General features: G+C 39.1%; 4 protein-coding genes across 5 annotated transcripts; 2 read left to right on the forward strand and 2 right to left on the reverse strand.

Moving 5' to 3' along the window:
- Positions 1-1157: 1157 nt before the first annotated feature.
- Positions 1158-4413, forward strand: LOC140775132 (exocyst complex component SEC15A). Its single transcript, XM_073118394.1, has 2 exons — positions 1158-1350; positions 1837-4413. Exon 2 carries the CDS (start codon positions 1844-1846, stop codon positions 4211-4213), a length of 2370 nt encoding a protein of 789 aa, XP_072974495.1. The 5' UTR covers positions 1158-1350; positions 1837-1843; the 3' UTR covers positions 4214-4413.
- A 3007-nt stretch (positions 4414-7420) lies between these two features.
- On the forward strand, positions 7421-12744 carry LOC140772956 (E3 ubiquitin protein ligase DRIP2-like). Of its 2 annotated transcripts, none has more exons than XM_073115222.1 (7): positions 7421-7856; positions 8693-8792; positions 9738-10080; positions 10274-10677; positions 10770-10820; positions 11742-11814; positions 12242-12744. In XM_073115222.1, exons 1-7 carry the CDS (start codon positions 7721-7723, stop codon positions 12410-12412), a joined length of 1278 nt encoding a protein of 425 aa, XP_072971323.1. In that variant the 5' UTR covers positions 7421-7720; the 3' UTR covers positions 12413-12744. The 2 variants fall into 2 exon arrangements, with proteins under 2 accessions (XP_072971323.1, XP_072971322.1); XM_073115221.1 differs by having other exon boundaries at positions 7422-7856; positions 10244-10677.
- A 309-nt stretch (positions 12745-13053) lies between these two features.
- LOC140772957 (PRA1 family protein F2-like) lies at positions 13054-14224 on the reverse strand. The gene has a single exon (XM_073115223.1). The coding sequence runs from the start codon at positions 14129-14131 to the stop codon at positions 13358-13360; it is 774 nt and encodes a 257-aa protein (XP_072971324.1). The 5' UTR covers positions 14132-14224; the 3' UTR covers positions 13054-13357.
- A 653-nt stretch (positions 14225-14877) lies between these two features.
- On the reverse strand, positions 14878-20276 carry LOC140772955 (uncharacterized). The gene is made up of 13 exons (XM_073115220.1): positions 20144-20276; positions 20004-20066; positions 19738-19911; positions 19488-19619; positions 18754-18893; positions 18079-18165; positions 17584-17709; positions 16846-16998; positions 16604-16666; positions 16062-16163; positions 15401-15571; positions 15249-15328; positions 14878-15158 (listed from the first exon to the last, which is right to left on the reverse strand). The coding sequence occupies exons 1-13, from the start codon at positions 20172-20174 to the stop codon at positions 15104-15106; spliced, it is 1377 nt and encodes a 458-aa protein (XP_072971321.1). The 5' UTR covers positions 20175-20276; the 3' UTR covers positions 14878-15103.
- Positions 20277-21395: the final 1119 nt, after the last annotated feature.

Consider the following 21395-nt stretch of genomic DNA (forward strand, 5'->3'; position numbering starts at 1 on the left):
ATCTTAGTGACATGTTTGCTTGATGACTCTCCATCCAGAAGAGCACCGCATTTGGTATGAAAATGTAAACTCTCGTTTGGTGTTTATCGTTACAGTTTGCTAGAATTTGCAGGAAGGGTGTACTTTGAAAGATTAGTCTCTGTTTGGATATCCTATATAATCTATTATGCATTGATTACTTTTAGGAGAGTGAAAGCTGTGGCTGTTTGCGATTAAGATTATTCAAGTAAGGATCTTGTCGACGACTAAAATTTACTTGGTTGTTCTCTTTAATAGGTAGGATCGACCTTGCCCAGTGGGTTCTTTCAGGGCTCAAGCTTTGGTGCCAATATGTTACTGTTTACAAGAGAAAGAGAGAGAGAGAGAGAATAAAGAAATAGTCCGAGGAAAGCTTCTCAACGGGTCTCGCTACAATCGGGACGAATAAAAAGAGACAAGAAAAGGGACTGCAGAACCAGAGCAGATAGTATGCAAATCCGGATGCAAGAATTTACCTCCATTCTCGTCCTTGGAATGCCTTCATGGGCTGCCAAATAAGTTCGTGCACTCGATAATTTTAGACAATCCCCCGGTACAGGCGTACAGTACCAGATTATAATTAACAGATCTAATAAAAACTAAAGAGAAGAGAAGAGTGTAGGAAGGCCTTCTTCTCCATTGGCTAAACCAAAAAGAAACAGAGCTAGATTCCTTCCCTTTGCATCTCATCCTCCTCCTTTCGTTTGACTGTAAGTACAAAAGTTTTTCTTTTTGATGTTCTGGTACTGGGCTTTTATTAGTGTTTTGATTCTGTTTGTTGTTGATGGATCTGATGGGTTTTTACTGCCCTTGTGTAAAACTAATTCTGAGGCACTTTCCTTGCAAGAGAACCATCTTAGTTCAAGCTCATTCCCTTCAAAGTTCTAATGGAGTTTTTATGTTGGAGTAGTATTAATACATCATATCATAATTTGGAAAGAAAAATTTATACATTTTTTTAGTATCATATTTCATCACGATTGCTGACGGGCCAAGCCCAACCAAAGAGGACAGGAATTGGAGCCTATTCTATTATAAGTCCCAATTTGGCCCATGAAATGATCTTGGGCCAAATGAAACAGCCCGTACCGAAATCCTCTCCTGTGTAACGACATGACGAGGTCGGAGATCCCTAAAGATCTCTCTCTCTCTCTCTCTCCTCTGGCCGTGCCTAATATTAGCGTAGTCCGAACAAGAAGTGATGACAACAAAGGACGGAGGGGTAAAGGAAAAGCCTTTCGCCATTTGAGTAGCCCTAAAGGAGCACGGAGATTGCATCCGTTTCACCTCCTCGTCCTCGTTTCCTAGTTGCTGAGCTCTCTTCGCTGAGCTGTGAGTAGAAAAATCTCTTTTTGATGACCTACGGTAATTAATTTTGGTAAAAAGAACGGGGGCTTTAGTAGGATGTTTTGATGCGGATTTTTAGTGCTCTTCGTTGTTCGTTGATGGGCCCATATGGGTTTTTGCTGCCTATTTAATTCCTTCCTTTCTTGTTGCTCGTTGTCTATACTAACTTCTTTATCTTCCTGATATGTTGGATTTAAGGGAGGAAAAGGGTATATGTTTGTTAGGATGATCTGTGTAAGATTTTGCTTCTGCTAGTATTGTCCGACTTTTAAAAAAATGGGGTTTTTAGGGGGTTAAATGGCACGTCGATAATGCGTAATTTGAATGAATAAAACCTTGTTTTTGTGAAGAAAAAAAAGAAAAGAAATTTCATTCCCTTCTCTAAAGTGGTGGATGTTATTGTTTGCTAAATTTTTCATGTCCACATTTCTTCATATGGACAAACTTGTAATAGCATCTTTGTAATGTCAGTTGAAATATGCATGCTGCCCCCAAGAAGAGGCCTGTGGCAGAAAATGGGGATGGGGGGATCGACATCACCCTAGCAGCGTCAATTGCAAATGGGGAGGATTTGGGGTCCATTGTAAGGCATGCATTTGAGGCTGGGAAGCCAGAGGCCCTCTTGCACCACCTACGGAATATTGTTAAGAAAAAAGAAGTTGAGATCGAAGAGCTGTGCAGACTTCATTATGAGGAATTCATTCTTGCAGTTGATGAGCTGCGCGGTGTTTTAGTTGACGCAGATGAGCTAAAAAGTATGCTGTCAGGTGAGAACTTTCGTCTGCAAGAGGTTGCAAGTTCTCTTCTAGTGAAGCTTGATGAACTTCTCGAGTTGTATTCAATCAAGAAGAATGTCACTGAGGCCATACAGACAGTTAAGGTCTGCGCACAAGTAGCTAACCTCTGCATGACATGCAACCAGCACATCTCGGATGGCCGGTTTTACCCTGCATTGAAGACTGTGGACTTGATTGAGAAGGACTACCTAGAAAATATTCTTGTAAAGGCCCTCCGGAAAGTGATTGAGAAGCAAATACCGAGAATAAAGTTGCATATTGAGAAGAAAGTTTGTAATGAATTCAATGATTGGCTTGTTCATATAAGGAGCACTGCGAGAGAGATTGGACAGTTGGCTATAGGACAGGCTGCCTCTGCTCGACAAAGAGATGAAGAAATGCATGCCCGTCAAAGAGAAGCTGAAGAGCAAAGCCGTTCAGGGGTCAGTGATTATGTGTATACCTTGGATGTCGAGCATGTGGATGAAGATTCAGTGCTAGAGTTCGATCTCACACCTGTCTACCGGGCACATCACATCCACGTGTGCCTTGGTATTGGGGAAAAATTCCGCGATTACTACTACAAGAATCGTCTAATGCAACTGAACTTGGACTTACAAATTTCCACAGCTCAGCCTTTTCTTGAATCCCATCAGCCCTTCTTTCAACAGATAGCTGGTTTTTTCATCATAGAGGACCGAGTTCTCCGGACTGCAGGGGGATTGTTGTCAGAGAGTCAGGTTGAGACGATATGGGATACTGCTATTTCCAAGATGACTGCTATCCTAGAGGATCAATTCTCTCATACGGATACTGCCAGTTACCTCCTCCTCATAAAAGACTTTGTTACTCTGCTCGGTGCTACCCTAACACGGTATGGTTATCGAGTCCAACCGTTGCTTGATATTCTTGATAACAGCAGAGACAAATACCATGAGCTTCTTCTCAATGAGTGCCGGAAACAGATAACTGATATTCTTGCAAATGACACATTTGAACAAATGGTCATGAAGAAAGAATATGAATACAATATGAATGTTTTGGCATTCCATATCCAGTCTTCAGATATGATCCCTGCCTTTCCATACATAGCACCCTTCTCTTCCTCTGTCCCTGATGCCTGTCGTATCGTGCGATCCTTCATCGAGGACTCTGTCAACTACTTATCGTATGGAGGAGTTATGAACTTCTATGATGTTGTGAAGAAGTATCTAGACAAACTCTTGATTGAAGTGTTGAATGATGCTCTCCTGAACATGATTCACAGTGGAACCTTGGGTGTGCCACAGGCAATGCAAATAGCAGGAAATATAGAAGTTCTTGAGCAGGCTTGTGATCGTTTTCTTTTGCAGGCTGCCCAACTCTGTGGAATCCCTAGACGTCTTGTTGAAAGGCCTCATTCTGGTTTGACTGCTAAAGCTGTCTTAAAAGCCTCCCGAAATGCCGCTTATAATGCATTATTGAACCTAGTAAATACCAAGTTAGACGAGTACATGGCACTCATGAACCTTGTTAATTGGACAATTGATGAAGCTCCAGAACATGGAAATGACTATATCAATGAGGTCCTTCTCTACCTGGATTCTGTAGTATCAACCACTCAACAGATTTTACCTTCAGAAGCTCTCTACAAGGTCGGAATTGGTGCATTAGGTCATATTTCTGATTCCATGGTGACAGCTTTTCTTAGTGAGAATATGAAAAGGTTCAATCTCAATGCTGTCATTGGCATCGACAATGACCTGAAGATGTTAGAGGCATTTGCAGATGAGAGATTTCACATGACAGGCTTGACTGAGTTGCGGAAAGATACCAGCTTTAGAGATTGTTTGGTGGAAGTTAGGCAGTTGGTTAACCTTCTAATAAGCAATCAGCCAGAGAACTTCATGAATCCTGTTATAAGGGAGAAAAATTATGGTGCCTTGGACTACAAAAAGGTGGCCTCCATATGTGAGAAGTTCAAGGATTCCCCAGATAGACTGTTTGGAAGCCTTTCAAGCCGCAACACAAAGCAAGATGCTAGAAAGAAGTCAATGGATGTGTTGAAAAGAAGGCTGAGAGATTTTAACTAGAAGATCTTACTGTCTGCTTCAGCATTTTTTTGTCCCTTTAAAATGGCAATTCTGGAAAGGTAATTAATAGCTTGTCTGTATCAGGTGGATGCCAATTTCAGATGATGGCTCATAATTTTGGATTCATTGAGTCTCTTTGTTTATATAATTTCCTTAATGATGGACCTTTTATTTAACCAGATTATATTGTTTGGAATTTATTTGGTTTTGCCTTCTGTTCTCTAGCGCAAAATTCTGTTGCCTTCTTTTTCTTTAAATGAAAAGTAAGTGTCATTTTTGATGGAGAGATGAATGATTTTTTTATAGGAATAAGGACAACAAGCAATCTTGCTTAACTAATCACAGGCTTCTGCCAAAAAATGATTCATGAAGGAACCCTTTCTCCGAGAGTCTTCGCTAGTTTAACACTTTTTTTTTTTTTGGCATCCTCGAAGATGTTACTACAAAATCCAAATTGCATGTTGCACTAATTTTTTTATGTGAATATTGCATATTCAAAATCTGGTCAATTATTTTCTCGTTCTCCCATGTTGCTATATAACCAATTGACTGATATTGATTTGTTGAAAATTCTTGTCCTACGGATTTGTCTTTTTGATGTTTCAAAAGCAAGATCAATGGGGCAGTATTCGTAAAATGAACTATCTATTTGCTAATGGTTGGCTAGATCTCTTTAGTAATAGTCTTTCTTTGAGTTCCAAGTAGTTTTGTGTGAGAGAAGGAGCTTACTGATTCAAGATACTCCAATAAAAATGTATTCACTTGTTTACTGAAACCATTGTAAACGAAGCTGGTTGCATGGAGTCATGGACTTGAACAATTCATTGTGCTGGTACTGAAAGGATCTAACCCAGATTTGAGCAGGCTCAGTCATCCAGTTAGCTCCAACATATAGATCTATCAATGAATTCGTTAATGAATATCTCCACGATCATTACTTGTGATGCTTCATACCTGCTTAGCACTTTCTTCCTTGGGCATACTAGCCTTTTAAGGAGAGATGTTCATAACTTTGAAGAACCATTGCAGAGATTGTCATTTATGGAGGAAGCTTGCTGAATTGGTAAGTCAGCACAGAAGCAAAATTTTAGAACTTCCAAGGAACTTATTATGAGTTTGCTGAAGTGTTGCAAATACTCTTTTATGTTCAATACATATCCATATTTCTTGAACTTCTTATTAGGATTCAAAAAGATAGGGAGCAATCCTGTGCTATGCATCAGATAGTACTTGGTTCAAGTAGCTGGCACCTAAGGAGCAAAGGCAGCATCAGATGCACGACGAGGTGAGTTCTCCGACACCATCTGCTTCATGTACTCACTCTATGGTATGTCTTCGGTCTGCTAAATTTGTACCTTTCAGAAAGGGAATTATGTACTTCTTCAGGGAGTGAGCATTTCAAAAGTTTCCTTTGAGTTTAACATCTGTTCAGATCGTCCTAGCATCAAAATTTCCTTTATTAATCTGAAACAAGAAACAAAAAATGCTTGAATGAGATTAGTTAACATGGGATTTCTGTGTAACAAGATATTAAGATGGATTGAACTCTGAATTTGCAGCAGAGAATCACTGTTGGAGAAATGAATGCCAGAATTGCTTCCCGGTATATATGGAGTTTGTTGTGTTGCATCGGTTTAGTATTTCATCAGTGTATAGATTCTTAGTACTTCAAATGTGAAATTTCTTCAATATAGAGTGAACAAGTTGGAGGGCCGGCAGGTTTAGAAACAAAGAAGAAAAACAAGATTGCCTTCTTTCAGAGATTTTGCAAATAAGTTGTGCATGTTTTGCTACTTCAAGTGAAGTTATCTTACCTTTTCTTTCTTTCTTCCCTCTTGTTGATAGAGATGTGCAAGGATGAGATGTTTCTGAAGATTTTTGCATGTGCGGGTAAGCTGGGAACAAGCTTTATTTCTAGATGACAGCTTCTGAAATCCTTTCATGAAGACAGACATCAGAAAATTCATACAGGATATTATGTACCTGAATGTACATTGAGGTAGTGTGTTTTGTATTAGCCCTTTGGTTTTTTAATAGATAATAAGTGTGTAACTTCACCTAAAGTCAGAGGTGGGTTTTGATCAATGTGGAACTTGGATTCCCCTTACCCTGTCCACTCCTTTTGCTATTATCTCAGCCCTTTACTCTATTTGCTTGTCGCATAAATGAGTCAGACTGTCTTTCTTAACAAGAAAAGGACCTCCTCGATGAGCTTCAAAGAATAAAGCACTACAGTAAGTAGATTGGGATTGTCTTGTTTTATTTTCTATGGTGCTGCCTCACTATGGTACCTTTGTTTGCTATTTACTTTGTCATATCAATGGCTGCCTATAGGTACTTGTCCATGCATCTTGAGATCCTGGAAATAAAAATGTCTTTCAGTGGAGATCTTTCTCAAATACTACAACGTTATTGACATTTCTTTTTTATTTATTTTCTACAGATCTTTTTTATTATTAAAAAAAAATTCTCTTCCTATTCCAACCATTGTATGCATATGTCTCCACTGTTATCAAGATGAGGGGAATAAGGCCATTTGGTGAAGTTAGTGAGCTTGATGCAGGCTTCAGAATCTTCATCAAACTAAATGGCAGTTAAATCCCTCCCGTGCGATGAATAGCTTACTTAGCTCAGCAAATTTGTATAACAGTTGACGACATCAAGTAGAAAACCATGAGCACAAGTTGATGACTTAAATTATTTTTATGTTTCTTTAATTGAATTCTAATTAATGGGAAGGTGGTCAGGTATTTATCACGCGATGGTGTAAAATTATATATATATATATATATACGAAGGTTATCAGTAAAAATAGTAACAGGATATTTATGGGTTTTTTTCTCCTGGAGAAATATAAAATTGTAGGTTGGTGGGTATTTACATGTGTATGCTTTGTGAGGGACCCAACCCCAAAACATAAGCATTGTAGTAATTATTCTTTTGCAGCAATGGGATTGGCAATTTTATCTTCCCCTTATCTACAACAGGAAAATTTTCTTCTCCCGATTCCCGATTCCCCGATTCCCCATCTCCGATTCCCGTTTTTATTAGGAGAATCCGGACCAAATCTAACGTAGGCACCATAAGCAACACGCTATTCTCACACCTCGTTTCGCAATCTCCTCCCTGAGCCACGTTGTTTTACGCCCCCGCAAGCAACAACTCCCCCAATAACTCCCCCGCCCCTCCCCTTGCCTTTATTTATACTCCTCTCTCTCTCTCTCGTCTCCTCCTCCTCTTCGTCGTCCTCCTCCAATCCCTCTCACCCTCGTCCTCCCGCGACCAATACTCACCTCCCAAATCCCCGCATCCACTGCTCGACATCTCAATCTCTCTACCCGTCGCCTCAAAATCCCATCTTTCCTCTCCTTCTGCTCTGATTTCCCTCCGCCCGACGTCGCTTCGCCGCCAATGCGCGATCTTCGCAAGTTGGTCGCCTGGGGAAAGCGTTTTCCAGCGGCCTGAGCTGGCCTCCAGCGCCGGAGAGGGGAGGAGCTGGAGAAAGAGATGGTCTCGGAGTCCTTGTCGCCCCCGCCCCAGGTGGTGAGGGTGAGGAGGGAGCTCCTCGCCTCGTGCATGACGTGCCCACTCTGTAAGAAGCTCCTATGGGAGGCCACCACAATTTCCGAGTGCCTCCATACGTGTGAGTCCTGTGCTGAGACCGCTCTCTCCTCTGCTGTTTTGTGTGATCTGGATTTGTCTTGTTTTGGGGTTCTTTTACAGACTCTCCTGTGTTTCTGTGATTTGGGACGTGGATTTTTCGTAGTTTTGTGGTTTTTTGATCTGGGCCTTTCCTATTTTTCCTAATTTCGTTACATTGGCTCGTTCTATCATGTCGTCTGGTTTTATTCTCTGGGTTTCTCGTGTTCTTTAGCTTTTCTTATGGGTTTTTGGATCGTTATATTATCTATGCTAAATAAACGGTGAAAATATGAAAATTTTCCACGAATCTGCTTTGTTCACCTAGCCTTCGAGGCCTGGAGGAGGCATACCAATAGGCGGCAATTGTTGTGGCAAAGTTGGGGGGAACTTACGGGAAGATTTGTTTTGAAAAAGGTGGTTTCCTTTCTTAAGTTTTGTTGTTCGTGCTATAAAGGAGTTAAGAGACTCTGATTTAAAGTAAATGATTGAGTTGGAGTCTGCATTGTCTCTTTGATGTTCTCTGCATCACAGCAAGTAGATTTTAAGAAAACAAGCTTCACTGTTTCTTTCAGTTTTTGGTCGTTGGAGATATGGACTTAGTTACTCATCCGTGAACAATTTGCTAAACTACCTATTTTATTCTTGAAAAAGAACTTCCTCATATTGGATCTTGATATACTGACACCAAATCTTGATAAGGTTATACTGAACATCTTTGTGTTATGATTGTGGTTTGTTGTGAGAATTGTTGAATGAAACTAACTTTTATTATTTAGATCACGAGTTTCACATAATACAAGCTTTATGACTTGTTCGCTCCTTTCAATTTTAAATCAGTTTGTCGGAAGTGCATATTTGAGAAACTAACTGATGAGGAGATTGAGTGCTGCCCAATATGCAAAATTGATCTTGGTTGTATTCCTGTGGAAAAGCTCAGGTTAACTTTCTCTTCCTTTCTTTTCCATTGAGGTACTACGTTTAATTTTTCTTTTCTTAGTTTATATATTTATCTATATTCATTTTATTTTAAGCGCAGAGATAGAAAGTAATGTATCAAAGAGCACAGATATACAACTTTGCATGAGTAATCCAATTACTTTCACTAAGTTATGTACATCCATGAAATGAAAATATACGAGAATTTTTCACCGAAATATATCAATTCAAAAGCATTTTAAAATCACAATGTAAAATTGTTTTAATCTCCTATGTCAATACTGTGGAAAGTTTTCTAAATGATGTCCTATTTGATTGGAAGTCGGATTCTTTTATAAGAGAATGTTATGTATAGTTTTCTTTTATGATGTTTCATAATGAAGCAGCACTATATGCCTTTCTTCAAAGAAGTTTGCTGATGTTATTAAAGTGTTTGGGAGTATATATATATATATATATATATATATATATATATAATATCAAATCTTTCTTCTAAGAACTGGCAATTCAGGAACTGAAACCTGACTTTGTGTTAATTTTCTTAAATGGTGTATCATATCATCTTAAATGTATCTGCTAATACCGACAATCTAAAACTAAATACTTGATAACCAGGAAAGGTTAAGATGTTCATATCCAAGGTTATTGGAATGAGAGATAATAAATAGATTAGCTCTGTCATCATCACTGTCACCATCGTCCTTATTTTCTGCTGCTTGTCATGAAAATCATAAATTTGAAAGATATAGTGTGCCACTAATTATCTTTAAAATTTCAGAGTAGCTAAATACTGCTTTGGTGTTATGTCACTTTTTACCTGTTAAGCAGCCAGATTTTTACATTGATTTTGCTTCTGCCAGGCTGCAAAGAATAGGTTGCATAATTTTTGTCATATCTTGTGTTGTTAAAATGGTTTAACACACCACTGAGTACTTGTTGGCTGCAGGCCTGATCACAACCTGCAAGATATCAGAGTTAAGATATTCCCACTTAAAAGGAGAAAGCTAAATGCTCCTGAAATTCCTTCCATCATATTGCCTGTTAGAAGGAAGGAAAGATCTCTCTCTTCGTTGGTGGTCAGTACTCCTCGAGTGGCAACTCAAAGTGGCTTAACAGGAAGGAGAACTAAAGCTGGTAGAAGGGCTGCTGCCTCACGCGGAATCTGCCAAGCTATAAGTGAGTCTACAAAAAAGGAAGCTAATAATTTTGAAGACCAAGACAACTTAGACAAGAACAAAGCCACAAGCTCGCCTGAGACTTTAATTAAGATTACTCGGAATAAGAAGCAGGTAAAAATAAAATGAGAATTTCAGCTCATTCATCCTAAGAGGACTTTTCCGAGTAAAAGGCATTCTAGCTGCACAATAAACTTTTTGGATGCCCTTGGCTTGCTTACTATCTGATCATTTCTTTGACATGCTTTTATCCTGACAGCCATTTTCCTTCTTACAGAATAATTACTGTGCTGATTCATCTAATCAGGCATTTAATAAGGACATGGAGAATGGAAGAGAGTCATTTCTAGACAAGGCAGAGCTCTGGAAGCCATTAAATTGTCTGGTTGAGGCTGCCAATAGAACAAAAGCTCTTACATCCAGTCCACAAAGGCTCATTGTTAAGGAGGAGCAGATTAATGACCCTGACTGTGAAATAAATATTCCTAAAACCAAGGTCAGGGAGCATCTGAATAAATCCAAGTTTCAAGAAGAGAAGAATAGCAGTGCTTCCTTGCCTCCGACAACAGTCAGAGCTAAAAGGCTACGTGGCGTCTGTCGGGGAAAGAGAGAACTTAGGACATCAGCTCAAGCACTGCTTGATACTGCTAGCACTCTGCGTGATAGAAGGCAAAATCCAGTTTGGTTCTCATTAGTTGCTTCTGCTAATCAGTAAGACCCTCCTGCCTTACTATAGTTGTGACATCAAACTGCATGCGCAACTGTCTTTTCTGATCCTAGGCTGGTATGGATAATGATTTCAGGGAAGAGGGAATCCAGTTGCCTCAGCTATCTGCAAATATCTTGAGGATTAAGTAAGTTTGGTTGTTCTGTCTACATAGCAAGTTGAGGATTCAATTGTGATGAACGTAATATTGCTTTTCATCCTAAAATTTACAAGCAATACTCCTTTTCTTTTTTTTCCTTTTCCATTGGTATCTACCAAATGCACTCCCAGACTCCCAGTGACTATATGAGTTACTCGATCACAAATGAGCAATACTATCATATTATGGTTAAGAAATTATTTCCTGTTGCTAGCTAGGTTGGATACCTGGAATATTTATACTTGACAATATTTGCAAGATCTCAAAGACGAAAGTACAACATCTCCAATTGAACTCTGTCCAGAGGTTTTCTTCCAGCAGCATTTTATTTATTTGTACTGTTTGTCGGAAGCAGATATAACTCGTGCTAAAATAGTTACGTATGTTTTTACCCTTCTCTATTCATGCAGTGGAAAATCTATATATTTAATTTCTGTTAAGCTGCATTGCTGTTGGCATTTGAAAGGTTATATATGTTGTTCCAAAATCCCTGTGTCCCATTAACCATCATGCCCAGTTTTTCCTCTTGAGAGTCACGCCTTTTAGAGAAAACTCAATATCTTCAACAACAGCATATAATTAACTGATATGACATGTACAGAAACTCTATGCTCAAATCAAGATGTTTCCTTCCCAGCTATAGGATGTGTATTGTTGAATATATCTTCTACCAACATTCTTAATTTTCTCCAATCTTACTGCTGACTGATGTACTGATTTTCTATTTCTCTTGTAATCATAAACACTTACTGATATCTCGATTCTGAGAATGTCTGAAGAATAAAATATTTTGCTACAGAGCTCCATTTGGAAAGAATAAAGCAGCATATAATATGTATGTTATTGTGTATTAGTGTAGTACTTACAATTGGCATTGTATAACCTGTTGTTTCTATCCTCTTGTCTTAGAGATGGTAATCTACCCATATCTTCCATCCAGAAGTATCTTATGACGAAACTTGATCTTGCAAGTGAAGATGAGGTGCGTTCTCAATAACATACTGAGATCTCTACACATTCTTTATTTTGTTGCTGATGAAATGGATTATAATATGTTACATTTCAGTGCTACAGGTTATTAGTATGTAATTTTGAAACTCCAAAACAAGGTCTGCGGCCTGTTGGTCAAAATTTTTTTGAAACTCCAAGAATTCTTTATGTCTCGCTTTTTAAGTTGCTTTGGTCCAGAACAGGAATGAAAAAGGGCAATGGCAATATATGTTGGAAATCCTATCATGAAAATCAACATGTATAATCATCCAATTGATCTGACTCATGCAATAAATGTGCAGGAATTCTATGCAATTTCAACTTGCTCGTAGCCATAACTTAAAATTAGATTTGTGAACCATTTAATTTCATTGTCGAACGATCATCTTACCTCCCAACTGACTGATTTCTTGCAAAAGGTGGAGATTGTGTGCCAAGGTCAGCTAATGAACCCCACAATGACTCTGCACAGCTTGGTGGATTTGTGGCTCAGAACTGAATCAACACACAAAATCCAAGCATCAGTGGGCACTTCAGGCAAGGATTTCATCATGGTGCTAACCTATCGCCACAGAGTTGCAGCCCCCTGACTGCAGTCTTGTCGTTCCTAATTCCTCCAACAACCTCAAGGTAATAGTGGCCCTCAACCTTGGATTTCAGCAGATGGTCGGATAATTTCTAATTATGAGTTTACTTCCATCTATCCTGCGGATGAGGCGTAGCCAGTCAACGATAGTTTGTATGTCAGCATCATGTAATAGTTTGTTTAGATGCATCATGTAACGATATGCACTCTTCTGATGAATTTTTTTTCTTTTGTTGGGTATAATCACATCCTATAATTCGTCGACGTTTCTCTTAGCCATCTGAACAGTTTGTATAATTTCCTCATGTGCAATGCCAGACTGAGTGGAATCTCATATACCATCCTCTTCTAATCTGACTCTCTTACTGAATTTCTATGTAGTTACGATTAATCAATAATCGAAGTGTGTTTGTTTTCATGCTTGCAATTGGAAATAAGTCGTGCAGACATGTTCTACTGTAAGATATAGACAGGTCCACTTGCTCCAGAAAACCGAACAAGTCGATCACGAATCTTATTATGTTTCACCTTGCAGAATTAATCAAATCTCGCTATTCGTCACTGGATTACTGTGACAACATACATGGATTCCTTATTCCACCGTAGATAATAAGGCAAATTACAGACCATGCAGAAATTTGAATCTAAGAGGAAAACTTCAGACATCATCAAATCTCGTTCATATATTGATACACACAGCAGCGGGGATCAAACAAAATGTACATTAAACACCATGAAAGACTCTCATCCAGATGCAAGAAGAACCAAGAAATAGATGTGCATCTCCAATACAGCACATCAATGCAATCTTCAAGAATACAACACCTTAGCAAATCCAATGCACCTCCTAAACTATCAACTCTGTACTGTAATCATCAAACAATGATTATAAGGAAAAGAAGAAAAAAAAATGCAAGCTTTGGAATTGTCTTTTTTTCTCTCTTTGAAATCAAACCACGCGCACATAAGCTGGAATTCCGGCAATCAATCCACCACCCGCCGCCTCCTGCTCATCGAGAAACAAATCATCCGTTGACCTAAACGCCGCATGAGCTGAGACGATCGCGATACCCATGAGAACCGATCCGATCACATTCCATCCCACATCCGTGAAGAGAAGCAAGATTACGGTGGCGCCGGCGAGGGTAGCGAGCACAGTGCCGTCGTCGAACGTGCGACCGAAGAGGTTGAGGGGGCCGCTACGGGAGAAGTAGAGGAAGAACCACGCGGCGGCGAGAGCGGCGAAGGCGAATAGGGAGGTGGGGTGCCAGAAGAGGCTGAGGAGGAGGACGAGGAGGACAGCGATTGAGTAGTTGGCGCGGAAGTAGGCGAGGTTGCGGCGGATGCGGGAGATGGCCTCGCCGAAATCGGAGGGCTTGGAGAAGGACGCGGAGTGGAAGACCTCGGGCCACGGCCGGCGAGCGGCGATCAGGGCTTGGCCTTGCTCCTTGATGCGCGAGACCAGATCGGCCGCGCGGGAAGCCGGTGAAGGAGGACTCACCGGGGACGGGGATGTCGTCGGTGGAGGAGGGGTGGCGATGGTTGGGATCGGATTGTAGCCAAAGGAAGGAGGGGCGGCAGCGGGGATCTTGACGAAATCGGACTGCGTGAAAGGGATGGAGCCGTAGCCGGACGGGGAGACGCGTGGAGGTTCCTGCGAGGGAGGAGGGGCGGCCCGAATGGCGCCGTAGGCGGGTGGGGATGGGGAATTGGGATTACGCATGGAGAATAAACCTTTACCCTGAACCAACCGTAGAAATCGAGGAAGACGAAGAGAGAAGAGAAGAGGAGAAAGGTCTTGCTTTGTCGAAGGAGAAAGGGGGAGAGATCTTATAGACGAGCGAAGGATAGATACTGCCTAAAGACACGGAGAAATGTACCGAAGAAGTGGACCATCGTCACATGTGAGCCTTCTGACTTTTTTTAATAAAGGGATGGGTGAGAAGATGGGTGCGCATATAAGATGACACGTACCAATGCGTTAAGAACTCCGTGTTTTAGACTTGGACTTTACCCGTTTGTTTCCTTGTTTGCTTGCTGTCGAAGGTATTCGAAGAGCTGGTCGTCGCAATAATAATGCTATTATGGTTCGGAGCCAGAACGACAAAATATGAGCAACGCTTGAAATCAAAGCCGCAAATAAATAAATAAATAATTGAGAGATGGTGTTATGACTAGAATTATTCTCTAAGAATGACATCCGAGTGTTGTACTTCACTTTTTTCTCTTTTTTTTTTCATTCGGATGAAAGAAAAAGAAAAAGAAAATCCCAGTACTTTAATCTTTCGTCATTCCTATGCTGGAATTATTAACATCACATAAACCTCAGAGCAGTACTAAATCAAAGCATAACATAATCATGCACAGCTCATCCAATTTAATTTAAATGAGTTTATGATATAGCAAGTGCAAAAGAAGCTTTTGATATAGTTCAACAAAAAGGTTACTTCATCATTAGGAGCCGTGGAAGAACGAGGAAAATATAACTCATCAGACCTATCAAAGAGCTGCAGAAGTATTCATACACGTTTCTCCTAAAAAAACACTTCAAAATGAAGAAATAGTGAAAGGACTCGAAAATTTGACTTATTTGTTTTCACATTTTTCACTCATTTGGAGACACACAAGTGTAAATGATAGGGACAACCTTTGCATCAAAATTGAAATTAGGGATTCCGTCGCTAAATCATATATCCTACTTTTTTGGTTGGTCTGTGCCATGAAATTTTCTTCCAGCTTCGACAGCTTCCCTGATAGAGGAAAAGATGAAGTAAGAATAATCTAGCTGTCCTTTATGGTCAGCAAGAGAAATTGAAAAGTGAAAGAGACTCTAATATTACCTGAAAGCATTTACGAGTTCCTTGTTCTCAGGATCAAGCTTTACACCCTCATAGAAGGCATTTGCTGCTTCGTCAAACCTCTGGAATACAAGGAAGTCATAACACCAAAGGACCTTCAAGTGACCAGCAATGAAAAGGTAAATAGAACAAACCTGTAGCATAGAAAGTGCCGTGCCTTCCCTATAGCAAGCTTTGGGCCAATCTGGCCTCAGCTCTCTGCAAGCTTTTGCATCACTCAAGGCTTGATCAGCGTTCCCTAGACGAATATGACAAAGGCTTCTGTTTGACAGAAAAATGGCTTCATTCGGGTCCAGTTCAATAGCCTGTAGTATATAGACTATGTTTAATCTTTTTATCAGAGCTGGTACGTATTGAAGAGTTTTCATTCAGTAATTCTATCTCCTTAGAGCCCTATTTCATCATATTGTACTATGATAATTAACAGGTCTGTCTACAAGTTAATAGAGATCAAGGGTGTCAATAACAGTGGTGCGGAATATCTTGGGTTAGATGGCAATGAAATCAGATGCAAACACGAAATTGATTAGAAAAATAAATTGGACATGAATAAAAAATCTTCGCCAATGTGCAGTTCTCTTGGATACATTCCAGTTATCATTACATGTTAAGGTAAACTTTACCAGTATAAACATATAATAGTTCAATTATATGTGGGCTAAAGTTTGACCTGAGTACCTGACCTAGGAGTTGCTCAGCTGATGGAAGAACAAGAAACAGGCATCTTCAATTAATATTAACCATTACTTTCGACATTTTACAATTAAACAACTGGATCTGGGTAGAATAAGTTACTTGTGTATAAGCATCTATTGCCCTTTGATAGTCTTTAAGTTTAAAGGCTGCATCACCACTTGATTTAGCTTCCAAAGATTTCTCTTTTTCCTTGAGTGACACCTGCACAGGTAAATCATAAATGGATGATATTTAACTTCCAAGTCAACTGTTTAAGCACTTAAGTATTTTATCTCTCTAATTCATTTTTAGACCACAATAAGATCTCTTCAGAAATGACAAATCACATTTTGTACGACTACTTTACGGAGAGCTCTCGTGCTAGTAAACAAATCATAAGCAATGTTTTGACAAATCACATTTTGTACTGTGAAAATGTTTTAACTAAATGTCTTAACTTCTGGAACTAAGATATATGCAACACGAGAGATATACCTTTCAGACATCAGATATTTTACATTCTTGTAAATATGTCATTTATATGGTTCAGTGGTTTAAAAAAAATTAACTACATTTAAATGCAAAGATGCAGGTGTTTATAATATGTAGTATAACAGTATGAGTGTATGACAGATTGAAGTACAGAGTAAAAGATGTGGCACCTCAACAATCCTTGGCATTTGCAAGCTAGCATCTATAGGCAACTCGACTTCCTTCACATTTCCCTACAGTATGAATTGCTCAACGTTAACAAAAATAAGTTCCACATGATTGCTGGAAGCGGGCAATTCCATGAGCTAGTATATGTGTATAAGGTTTAGCTCTAGGTATCACTGAAAACCTAAACTACATTAGCTATGAGCTTGCAGTTCATATCCCAACAAACAAGATTTCCTGAATGCACCTGCTCTTTGCTGGCCTCGGCCAGCATATATTCAATTATTCCATCAATGCTCCAGTTTGAAATATTTGGAACAGAAGAAGTCAATGGTAAAAGAACTTCAACAGCATCACGATTACTTCTCAGAGCAGCAACTTGTATGGGCTTCAGTCCATCCTGCAGAACACAGAAATAAACATTCAAGACTTCTATTTGTCCTTCATTTAGCATAACCATCTTTCATTTGAGGATATGAAATAAATAAGATATCCCAACAGGATTCCTTTTTTCATTTTTCATTTTTTTTCCTTTGGCCATAAGGTCTATAGAATGACTACTCAAATAGAACCTCAAAGAGGGATGATAGAACAAATCAAGAAGCTCAACTCAAATAAGTTTTGTCATTTTAGGGATCCATGATTTCAGAAGCTGAAATAGCCTATGTTGCGGCAACAAGAAGGTAGCCACAGAGAGAGAGATGAGAGAGTGGGGTCATGAGGGCCATGAGGCATCATTTTTTTCCTTCTCTACTGATGTTGCCGCAGAGTATATCACATTCTAGTAACTCAATTTATTCACCTTAACAATTAACATTGCCTGCAAGGATACTAAGTTGCTATTGATGAACAACAAGTTTCATATCTTATGGATCGTAAGTTCATAAATAGTGCCTTTACGGCTTTAAGCATATTTCATAATTCCAAAACAGTGTACTCTAAATATCTCAACTCGAGCATGTAAAATAAGGACAGAAGAACGTACATCATCGCACATATTAGGATCTCCTCCAGCTTTCAGTAAGCATCTGATAATTTCTACATTTCCATTATCAGCAGCAACATGCAATGGAGTTGCTCCACCTGCAATTGTATTTGGATTAGCACCTGCCTACACACAAAAGCATGAAGTCAGCGCTAAATGAGAAGATAGAAAAAACAGATGAGGACCAGGGCTAAAACAAGGAAAGGTCAAGAAAGAACACCAATGGGACAAATCAGAAGACCAACATGACTAATCCAGGTGCAAAATGAGAATGAAAAATAAAGAGGCAAATGCGGAGGAATAGATAATGCAGCATGCTGGTGTCTGTACCTAGATTAAACAACTGGTTAAGACTCATAAAAGAAGAAATTATAAGGTTATTTTAGTGATACTAAATGGAGAGGAATGGATAGTATTATACTAACCCTATTTTACAAAATAAACTTTCCAAAAGAATGGAAGTATAGACTCATAATCAGCAGTAAATATTTTTACCTGAACTAAAAGTTCCAAGCATTGGAGTGATCCTGCTGCTACAGCTGACAATAATGGAGTGATGCCATCATCAGTTTCAGCATTTGGCTGCAAGATGAAGAGTTACTTCATAGATAACTTGTTGCCATGGAGAATACAACAAAAGTGATTTGGCTCAGTATAAGAAAGAAGCAAATAAAACAAAAGCATAACTCAGGGTAAAGTAAGGTGCATCTATCTGTTCTTGTTGCCTTTTTGTTTAGAAGTGGGTAAGAAACTTCAGCTTAAAGAGAAGAAATTTGTGGAGGTTGAGCTTCGATAGTAAATACATCAAGTTAAGTTTAAACACAAACCCAAAGAGATAGAGCCACAAAACCAAATAAAACTACACATAGCAGTGGTCCAGAAAGTATAGTCATCATACAATTCCTGCCTGAGTCTTCATCCTTCCGTGTGTCGATTCACATCTAGCAAACGGTATCCTGAAACTACTCAAGTCATATGTATTCTAATGCTCAGGCTAAAAAATCATTGGTTGCTTCACAATAAACATAAACAGTTTCAGAAGCAACAATCATAAATTCATAATCTCATGCAAAATAATAAAAATACAAAAAATTGATCATTAAATCATTAGATAATAAATGTGATGATGCTAAAGAGTACGGTGCAAAATCTAGCATATATCTAACTTACATTAGCATGATGTTCTAGCAAAAGCTTCACTGCGTCTTGCTGTCCATGCCCAGCAGCCCATATTTGGGGAGTGCCAGCATCACTTTGTGACTCCACATCAACTCCCTTAGAGAGTAAAAGGTTCATCAGCTCTATGTTCCCTGTATCAGCAAATAACTTCATATATTTCGGCTCTTCTCAGAAAAGAGAGTGGATAGTAAACAAATCTATACTCAATACTGAGAAACGAGATGTCAACAAGAAAATCAGAGCTTAATCCATGGCAATAGCATGTCAAGGTAGCCTTTGAAAATCATCTCTTTTCCTGAAAATAATATTAGTCCCCCCGCAAAGTCCTTAATCATTTATCCCGCCAATATGGAATACAATAACATTCCTTAAATTCTCTTTATCTTATTTCCATGTGCGAGAACCATCATTTTTCTTCAGTACATAATCATCCAACTACCAAAACACAGTACAGATATTTTGCATGTTATTAAGCAAGTCAGTATGCTTTAAACTTGGATACTATCATCAAATTTATATTATGTGCATCAGAGAAGTAGGTGAAGCAATGTGTCCCTGTAATACATGGAAAGAAGCAACCGAGCATTCCCACGTAGGACTGGCAAGGCAATGTTGGAATAAATGTAGTTGATATAATCTATTCATGAATATCGGTACTCATTAGAATTATTAAGATAATAAGGCTTACGTTCTCATGCATGCATGTGTAAAGTAAAGGAGTTAACCTATTCCAGCAGCATGGTGCAGAGCAGTGGCCCCTAAATTACTTGAAGTAGAAGGATTTGCCCCTTGCTCGAGAAGATATTTTGCAGTGCTAAGTTGCCCTTGCCGAGCCGCATGTAGAAGTGGTGTCTCACCTGTCAACCAAACAGAGGATTCATAAAGTCCTCATCTTTACCAAATAGACAACAATCTAATTTAAGTGGCATTTCATCAAACATATGAGCTGCTCAAAACTAACAAAACAAAGCATACCATCATCATCTCTCGGATCAACGTCAAGCTTCAATTCCTCAATCAAATACTCGCACACCTCCTTCCTCCCATCCATAGCCGCGAAGTGGAGCGCCATCCTCTTGTTTGCGTCCTTCACGTCGGCCACCGTCTTCGCGAGCCCATTCCTTCCCTCATCCAATTGCTTCGCCAGCTCTAATCCAACATCACAATAGCAATAATAAATAAATAAAAAAGGAAACCAAACCAGCAACGACATCATTTCTCCAGTAAAAGCAACCGCTTACTCTTGAAAAGATCGAGCTTTCCCGTTCGAGCGGCGTCAAGAAATCTCTGAACCTTTTGTCTCACTGAGACAGAGAGTTATAGGCTTAAGTTGGCTAGAGAGACGGATAAAAGATGAAATAGAGATCACAATATACGAGACCTGAGAGGGCTGCGGAAGCATCGGACGCCATTGGAGATGGGTTCGAGGAGCTTGCGAGACGCTTCGAGCTTGGAGTAAAGGAGAGCAAAGAGTGGCAGATTACCGAACCGGTGGCTCGAGTCGAGCTGTGTGATTAAATTTGGGTCGTCAGATGTGATGGAAATGAACCAGGCCTGACATGTAGGCCCAATTACGAAACGACCAGATCCATCAATAAGCCCAGAAGGTAGAAAGCAAATTGCCACGAATACCCCTGCTACAACCCTCAAATTTACAGATTTAGCATCAGAAAGTATACTTAATTACATTTTGCCCGGTGTACTTTAACTTGGTATTATTTTTTCTCATATACTATAAAAGTATAGGATCTTTTGAAAAGCTACAATCCATTAGTTGTTATTAACAGAAAAATATATAATTATCTTTCTATTTTTTTTATAGTTTAAGAAAATATTAGATTTTATTAGATGATAAATAAAATTACATATCTACAACCCTTAATCTATAATAGTTAGACATAAATATTTAAGTGACACTAGTTTATTGTTGTTACTATTGATTCTAGAAGTCAAGTGAGAAAAGATTGAATAGAGAGATAAGATCAGATGCAGAAGTCTAAAGCTTGACGAAGAAAATGGTTTAAAGGAAGAAAATGATAATGCTTTTTTCAGTTCAATTAGATGACGACAGAATGTTCGGAGAACTTTTTTGGTGTTTTTTTTTTACTTTTGTGATAGTAATTTAGTTTATCTAACATATGTTTTTAAAAATCTAAGAGATATTTGTACATTTTAGTAGTACGGGAACGGAATAATATCACCTAAAAATACTAGGTGGAGCAAAATATAATTAAGCTTAGACAAAAACATTAAGACGAGTTGATCGCAATCGCCAGCCGTGTGGGGACCAAGATATGGACTGTTATCCCTCCGACATCAATTGCCACTCACCTGAAGGCCCGTGGGGGAGGGGGATGGTATCACGTGGTACACGAATGTGCACGGTCGGGATACACACACGATACCAGTAATAGACAGCCGCCGTGATCTTTATTTAGTTTCCAGATATATTCTCGAACCAAAACATAATTTCGAGAGTAAGTCGTATTAAAATACTTTTTATCTATTAGAAAAAAAAAAGATCGGCGTAATGTATACAGTGCCATCTAGCTGCCGACATCTTCTTTCCATGATGGCAGTCTCGAAAATAATAACCTACCATATGTCCAAATGTTACCACGTACTACGAAGAC

Source organism: Typha angustifolia, chromosome 13, assembly GCF_048772165.1.
Source record: "Typha angustifolia cultivar Huaian chromosome 13, ASM4877216v1, whole genome shotgun sequence".
Lineage (NCBI taxonomy): Eukaryota > Viridiplantae > Streptophyta > Magnoliopsida > Poales > Typhaceae > Typha > Typha angustifolia.

What these genes read in the sequence shown, in the direction of transcription:
- LOC140775132 (XM_073118394.1), top strand. Translation starts at nt 1,844, where the DNA reads ATGCATGCTGCCCCCAAGAAGAGGCCTGTGGCAGAAAATGGGGATGGG.
- LOC140772956 (XM_073115221.1), top strand. Translation starts at nt 7,721, where the DNA reads ATGGTCTCGGAGTCCTTGTCGCCCCCGCCCCAGGTGGTGAGGGTGAGG. An exon ending in TTCCGAGTGCCTCCATACGT is followed by an intron (nt 7,857 to 8,692) that starts GTGAGTCCTGTG and finishes ATTTTAAATCAG; the next exon opens with TTTGTCGGAAGTGCATATTT. An exon ending in TTACTCGGAATAAGAAGCAG is followed by an intron (nt 10,081 to 10,243) that starts GTAAAAATAAAA and finishes TCCTTCTTACAG; the next exon opens with AATAATTACTGTGCTGATTC.
- LOC140772957 (XM_073115223.1), bottom strand. Translation starts at nt 14,131, where the DNA reads ATGCGTAATCCCAATTCCCCATCCCCACCCGCCTACGGCGCCATTCGG.
- LOC140772955 (XM_073115220.1), bottom strand. Translation starts at nt 20,174, where the DNA reads ATGGCGTCCGATGCTTCCGCAGCCCTCTCAG. An exon ending in TGCTAGAACATCATGCTAAT is followed by an intron (nt 18,166 to 18,753) that starts GTAAGTTAGATA and finishes TTCATCTTGCAG; the next exon opens with CCAAATGCTGAAACTGATGA. An exon ending in GAACTCGTAAATGCTTTCAG is followed by an intron (nt 15,159 to 15,248) that starts GTAATATTAGAG and finishes TTCCTCTATCAG; the next exon opens with GGAAGCTGTCGAAGCTGGAA.